Source organism: Tupaia chinensis, unplaced genomic scaffold, assembly GCF_000334495.1.
Source record: "Tupaia chinensis unplaced genomic scaffold, TupChi_1.0 Scaffold145652_1, whole genome shotgun sequence".
In the NCBI taxonomy this organism is placed as follows: domain Eukaryota; kingdom Metazoa; phylum Chordata; class Mammalia; order Scandentia; family Tupaiidae; genus Tupaia; species Tupaia belangeri.
Genome location: NW_006205509.1, coordinates 1915207 through 1922370, shown reverse-complemented (window position 1 = coordinate 1922370; position 7164 = coordinate 1915207). Strand labels below are relative to the sequence as shown.

Here is a 7164-nt window from a genome sequence, read left to right as displayed (position 1 = left end):
AAAAACCCAAGGAACACGGGTCGAAAGTGGCTGTCGGACTTGGTGGAGAGGAGCCTTTCACCGCTCCTTCCTAGCCTTCAGTGGTTCTTGAATCGTGTGGAGCTGTCGCCACAGTGACTGGGGGTTCCGCAATACTATGCCAAGAGCCGGGGCTGCTGAGCATCCTGCACCATGGGGGACGCAGAGGCGTCCTGCCCCAGTTGAGGAACACCCCAGCACCTGTTCTCTTCCGGTCTCGCTGAGTCACCGGTCAGTGACTTCGACAATAAGGACAATAATAATAGCCTTGTCCATGAGTATCCTGGGCGTGGGTTCTGTCTCTCTGGTCATTGGTGAACTAACTCCCTGGAAGCTTCCTGAGGGCAGGGGTACAGTCTCCTTTTCTCCGTGGTTCTCAATCCTTAAGGTGAGGGGTCAGAAGGAAGGACAGGGGACCCTAGACCAAGGTGTTATGATGCAGCTTTGGGCCTGATACCTACAGGTATGTCCTAGCTTTGCAACCCTGGACAAGTTACTTAATAGCCACATCCCTGTGTCATCCTTTCTAAAGAGAAATACTGGTGCCAACTCACGGGGCTGCTGGGAGGACTGGGGGCCAGAGGAGTGCAGCTCAAACACTGAGCAGGGGCCCCTGGCACAGGGGTCAGGACTCCCCATGGGAGATGCTCTTGTAATCAGAAGCTCCTGGAGAGGCTCTGGCCCCACCCCACTCAGTTCAGGTCTCATACTTGTCCTCTGCCTGCTTTTCCCCAGCCGGCAGCAGACACTGAGGCTCAGTGGGAGTGATGAGACAGGGAGGCAGGGACCCACAGGGAAGGTGACTGGAGCCTTGAGAAGGGGGATGGGCAGGCTGGCCTCCAGGGGACAGAGTGAGTCACCAGAGTAGTCACTGAAGGAGTCACCTGAGAAGCAGAGAACCACAGATTTGCACGATTTGCACGTCAGAGCTTGAGCCCAAGGCCTGGCCCTGAGCCATGGTCTGTTTACAAAGTGTCAGGAGTGGCGGGTGTGAGGCTCAGGCGATGGCCAGGCCCAAATGCAACTTGTTCTGCTCTAAAGCCCAGTCCTGGGCCCTGAGGGAGGCAGCAGAGCACTGAGAGTAAGAATGTGGGTTTTGGGGCCAGCAGGTGGTATGGTAGCTGAGGCGCTGGACTCCCACATGGACCACCGTGGTTTGAGTCCTGGACCTGGCAGCTTGCTTTCTCACTCTGCCTTTCTCTCTGTCTGGTAAGCACACGTGCACTGTAGCAAAAATAATAATAGTAATCAGGACCTGCAGTTGGTGTAATGGTTACATCACTGGACTCCTACATGGCCAACCACGGTTCAGGACTCAGTCTGGGAGGCTTCAGACTCACACCAGGCATGTGTGCATGCGTGCCCAAAATCTCAAGAGGAGAATGGAGAAGGGATTGCTGCATAGCCATCCACCCTGGGGGGTGATAGCTCACTTTCTGTCTCTCTGTCTCTTGTCTCTCTAGCAAGCACATGGCCCCTATAGCAAAAATCTCTCTTTTAAAAAATGATAATAATAGTAATAAATAAAATTAAATTAAATGTTTTAAAGCATGGGTTTCTATCCTGGCTATGCTGCATAGGAAGCCATAACTTCTCCTGAGCCTTAACTTCTTCATCTGTGAAATGGGGATAATAACAACTTCTGCCTAGTTATTGAAATCAAGTGGAGAATAGTCGTTCCTCGGTATCTGTGGGGGCTGGGCTCCCAGGTAGCACGCCCCCCCACCTCATGCGTACCCAGATCTGCAGATGCTCAAGTCCCTTCTATAAAATGGCACAGTACTTGCATACAACCCACGCACATCCCCTCAGGTACTTTAAATAATCTAGAGATTACGTATAACTAATCTTAGCAACAGACCTAAGTGGGAAAAAACTATATAGACAGACCTCGTCAGTATCTCTCTTCTAGGAAGTCACCTCTTGCTCCATTTCATAACAGTGGGTGGGGCCCTGCTGCCTCCATGGCTGGTTTGGGGACTGGAACCCACAGAAGTGGATGCGAGGGCCAGCTGTGCGTGTAACGCACTTGGCACCGCGCCTCACACCCAGAACGAGGGCTGCCACACTCTCCCCCTCACTGCTGTACTGCCTGAAAAGAAGAGACGAGGACAGAGCCTGCGGGGAGCACTCCATGTGCTGGAGGGGATGAACCCCACGATGCACACCTGGAACAAACTCGGGGCAGGCTGCCAAGAGCTGAAGGTGGGGTGCAGGCAGAACCCCAAGTGGCTTTCTGGAGGAAGGGGGCAGCACCCGGGTAGTGGAACTCCCAAGGACCTTCGGTGCTTTGTGCTACGCCGTGGAAAACACAGCCCATGCCTACTGTCGACTTCTTGCCACCTGCACCCACCCCTGAGCCAGACAGAGCAGCTCTGTTTTCTGCCTGGAGATGCTGACGCGGAAGGACTCGAGTGCCCATTTTGAAGTCGGGTTATGCTCTACCTCTCCCTCCCCACCTCCCAGCCCACCCACTCAGAGAACGCCCAGAAGGGCCAAAGGACTCCATTCTGAGTTCTCAGGGGGCCCGGGGCTGCCAGGCAGTGCTGACGTCCCGGGAGCCATGCCAACCCCCTGCATGGGCCAGCCGGGCAGCCATCCCCAGGGCCTCATTAGCTGTATCACACAGTGCTTCTCGCTTCTCTGCGCTACACGCTGCCCTGCCGGGTCTAGACAGGCCCTCTGCACCATGCCCCAGGATAGGCTCTGGGTGTGAATGTCTCCTGCCTGGAACTCCCAACCTGAAGAGCCAGCTCTGTCCCCGTGAGGAGCCCTAGAGGCCTGAATGAGCCTCCCTACTGCCGGCCTTCAGCTACCTTGTGTTAACTCTAGGCCCAACTCTTTTTTTTTTTTTTTTTTTTTTGGAGAGATTTTCGCTATAGGGCATGTGCGCTCACCAGACAGACAGAGAGAGACATTAGAGACAGAAAGCGAGAAATCACCCCCCACGGGGGATGGTCACACCGCAATCCCTTCTCCTCCATTCTCCTCTCAGGATCTTGGGCACGCATGTACACGCACTCGGCGTTGAGTTTTAAGCCACCGGGTCCAGGACGCAAACCGCGGTCGACTACCTGGGAGTCCAGCGACATAGCCATTACGCTAACTGCTGGTTCCCTAGGCCCAACTCTTGAGGCTGCTGCAGGCTCAGGGGTCTCCAGGGGGCTTTGGGCTGAGGCCATCTCCCCACCAGATCCCCCTCCAGGAACAGGCCTGGGGCAGCTCCTTGTGAGCTCCTTGTTTGGCTCCCTGTCCCTATGGGGACTTGTCCAGCAGTCCCTAAGGCCCCATAAGGCCTACTGCTCTCTGAGAAGTCTGAGTCCCCTCCATGGAGCCGTCACCCCCCCTCCCCCCATCTAGTGCCTTATCTCCGAGTGCGCCACGAGCATTCTCACTCTCAGACTTTTGCTTAAGCACTTCTTTCCTGAAAATGCTGTCCCCAGCCCCTTGGCACCTCCTTTCAGGTGTGCTCCCGGATCGAGCTGAGTGCTCCTATGCACTGGACTCGCCTTTTTCCTCCTCCCCTCCTCTGAAGCTGCATCTTCCAAGGCTGCCTGCCTGTAGAGCCCACAGCCCTGCCCTGCAGAGTCTCCTTCCTGGCAGCCCCAGGACAGGGCTGGGCTCACAGTGGCTGCTGAAGGAGGCAATGGCAGGGGCAGTTCTGGGAAGACTGGCCTGGAATTATCCAAAGTAACTCCTCATTGATCAGAAAGGAGGGCCAGAGTCACCTACACCTTCAAACCTCTCCTCCCAGGTGCTCTGCCTTGTTCCTTACAGAGTACAGGACAAGCGGGAACCAGTGGCTTGTGCAGAAGGGAGCCTGCCAAACAGAAGGATTTCGAGTGCAAGCCTTAACCTGCATCCTGGGTTTGAGTTCCAGCTCCACCATGGACTAGCTGGGTAACCATGGGCAAATTACTCAACCTCTCTGAGCCTTAGTTTCCTAAAGTAATCATACTTGGTAGATTTGAGGCTAACTGCAATACTGTACAGTAAGCACAAAGGACAATGCCCAGCCCTTCCTAGGCGTTCTGTAAGTGGTGATGAATAAACCGAGGCGTTAATAAGAGCAGCAACATTATCATTAGTGTGGACCAGGTGTCCCAGCACCCCTTCCCCTTAGGGTCAAGAGCCGGGTCTCTCCAGCCCCACCCTGCCTACCTGGCATAGGCAGCTAAACCTCCCCCCACCTCCTCTCTGCCCTGTCAGAGCTAAACACAGAAAGGCCCTCCTGGCCATTCTCTGAAGCCAGCGGGATGGGGCAGGGCTGTGGGGATCTGCAAGCACAGTCCCTGTAGGGTAGGGAATGTCATGGGCTTGGAGTCTGTCGACAGAGATACAGACGATCCCTCCCCCGCCACTAAGCCTTCTGGGAGGGAGGCCGAGGGACTGAGGTGTACTCACTAGGATGCCCAGTACCATCCTGGGTTGGCCTGGACATAGTCCTTAACAGGGTCACTGCAGAGAAGAGAGGAAGAGAGTCAGAACGGCCCTTCTCTGTTGGGCGCAGCACCTGCCCCACACAGTTCACTGGACTCCGGAGGATGGAGGAGGCGGGCAGGCCCACCTGGGGGTGCCTGGGGGTGTGGCTGCTGGATCAGAGAGGAATGACAGTCTCATAGACACCTGCAGACCCAGAAGTCACCAGGCCCACCCCATGCCGGGTGGAGGACCCCTCGCCCCGTGTACTCTCTAAGGTTCTTCCCTGGCCTGGGGAGGCCCACTGCCCCATACAAATCGCTCCAGGCAATTATGCCAAGAGAGTCTGGTGGCGGCCCCTGACCCAGCCTGGCATAGTCACCCCGGAAGGTGCTAGTCCACACAGCCTACTCACCAGAAGGTAAAGAGAGCCACGACACCCAAGGTCACCAGCAGCTGGATCAGCAGGATGGTGTAGACCTGGGGGTAGGAGGAAGTTGACTTGGCTTGGGAAGCCGGGTTGGCTCAGGCCTCCAGGGAGGCTCAGGGAGACTCCAGCCTTAGTTATTCGATCGACCCTCCAGACCGGCATCCTGCTCACTCCACCCTCCTTCTTAGGGTCGCTGGAATGGACCAAGGACAAGGCGAAAGGAGAGCATGTGTCCCACAGCCCAGACCCACAGGAGGGGCCCACAGTCTCCGGAGAGAAAGGACAATGTGTCTGGGCACAGCAGGGGCAGGGATGAGACTTAAGGAGCACATTCCCATGGGTGTCGTCAGCTGGATCGCAAAGAAGGGAAGAGGCTGGCCTCTGCGGGGACACCTCCAGGGAGCCCCCAGGCCCAGAGAGTTACCTTTCTGATGAAGACTCGGCGGACTTTCTGGTCGTCCCAGCTGAAGGTGGTGAAGAGCTCATGGTGCCCAGTGGGGAAGCCGCTCTCGTAGCTGGAGCTGCTGCCTGTGTGGCAGGTGGAGGGCATCAGGGCTCCCATGTGGAGCTGCCTTTTTGTCAGACTGGCTCTCAGGACCCACTAAGCCTTTCTATTCAGCCTCACATTCAGATACCCTACCTTGCCCCCCGACCCACCCCAGGTCTCTCTGCTCACATCTCACTTTCCCTGCTCTGGGTCCTGGGAATCAACTGTCACCTCCCTTCCCCTCCCCTCCCCCTGGCTGGGGCTCCCTGGAGGCTGAGCTCTGTCCTACAATGTCCCTTTCCATCTCCTGCCCCTATCCCCTCCCTGGACACTCTGGCTCCTTTGTGACCAAGTGTCAGAAAGGGACAGCCACTCTCTCCGGGCCACCGAGCCTATCTCCAGACAAAGATCCCGACTCTGGCTTGCCCGGAGGTCCTTGGCGTGGTAGTTGGGACAGGTCGGAGGTGGTGACCTGCTGGTGCTGATAGAGACTAGGGCTGAGGGTTCTAGAGGGGAAATAAGGCCAAGAAGAAGGGGCAGGGGGGGATGGGGGTTCGGGACCTGGTCCCAGAACTCAGGCTTTCAGGAGAGCACAGACCCACCCACAGGCCCACAGGTACATCCCTCCTCTGGGGCTGATGCGTCGGGTGACCTTGACCAAGTCGCCAGACTTCTCTGCGCCTCTTCTGCTGTACCCACGATACCCACCCCAGGCCCAAATGAAGTAAAAGGGAAACTCGGTCCTGGTGGGCCTACGCTGCCCTCTCCTGGGTCCCTTGTTAGGGCCATTCCCAAGTCCTCTCATGTGTCTACTCTGTCCCCCTCAGCTGTCTGGCCAGGTAGCTGTGACCCTCCAGCCCTCCCTGGCAATAGCCTTGTCTTGGTCTTTCAAAGCTGACCAAGGAACTGCTCTCCTTCTAGCTCTTCCATGGCTCCCACTGCTGTTCCCTCAAGTCCGAGATGCTTCACAAAGCCTCTCCCTCCCATCTTTCCGAATCAGAGGATATTTTCTCTGGCCTCTGGGCTCTCCCCACCAGCTCCCAGCCCTGCATTTCCATCCTTTCAGCCACAAACACTCATATCCCTGCCTCCTCACCAAGGCTAACTCATCCCCATCCTTCAGGATTCAGTGTAGATACCTCTTCCTCCAGGAAGACTTCCCTGACTATTGGGAGGTTTAGGTGAGCCATCCAGGCTTCAATCACCATGTGGCAGAAAATCACCATTTTCTCATCTACAGGGTCAGCTCTATGAGGGCAGAGATCCTGGGTGGTCTTGTGAATCCCCCCAAATGAGCTAAGAGCTAGATACTGGCACACACTTAGTAAACATTTGTCACATGCTGACTGAAAAGGGCCGCCTTCCTGCCTCCACAGTTCCTTGGAAAACATTCCTTAAGGTAGCCAGCCAGTCCTAGCAACCAAGATATGAGAACTGAGGAAGCGGGAGAGAGGCAGGCCTGTTGCAAACGCTGGCCTGGAGACCCTCGCTTTCGCCTTCACTTCTCTGCTTGTCTGTGCTGTCTACATCTCCACCGAAGCCCGAATAGCCAGGCCACATGGGGCAAGACAAAAGAGGGAGAGCTGTCCTGGGGCTGTCCAGCCAGTGAGAAGGGCTCCTGTGAGCACCAGACCTTCATTGGCCTTCCAGTAGGTCACGGAAGGGTGGGTCTTCTGGGCTCTGGGCTGAGAGAGTTTGCGGTGGGAGCTGTGGACCATGGTGGCTGCTCCCTGTGTGCAGTGGCTCTGTCTGGGGCATTGTTCCTGGGGTGGCTTCTAGAATTCTGCTGCAGGAGGGGCCAGGGGGTGGG

General features: G+C 56.4%; 1 protein-coding gene across 2 annotated transcripts in view; it reads right to left on the bottom strand.

The window, feature by feature from the left end:
* The window catches only part of FAIM2 (Fas apoptotic inhibitory molecule 2), a 41696-nt gene that overhangs the window by 29832 nt on the left and 4700 nt on the right, over nucleotides 1–7164 (bottom strand). The window contains exons 1-4 of one of the 2 annotated variants that reach the window (XM_006168191.3): nucleotides 6988–7124; nucleotides 5292–5395; nucleotides 4853–4917; nucleotides 4423–4476 (exon numbers count right to left, since the gene is read on the bottom strand). In XM_006168191.3, coding sequence (XP_006168253.1) covers nucleotides 4423–4476; nucleotides 4853–4917; nucleotides 5292–5395; nucleotides 6988–7072 — 308 coding nt within the window. In that variant the 5' untranslated portion in view covers nucleotides 7073–7124. Of the gene's footprint in view, nucleotides 1–4422; nucleotides 4477–4852; nucleotides 4918–5291; nucleotides 5396–6987; nucleotides 7125–7164 lie in introns of those variants that run through there. The other variant, XM_006168190.2, reaches the window with a different exon arrangement.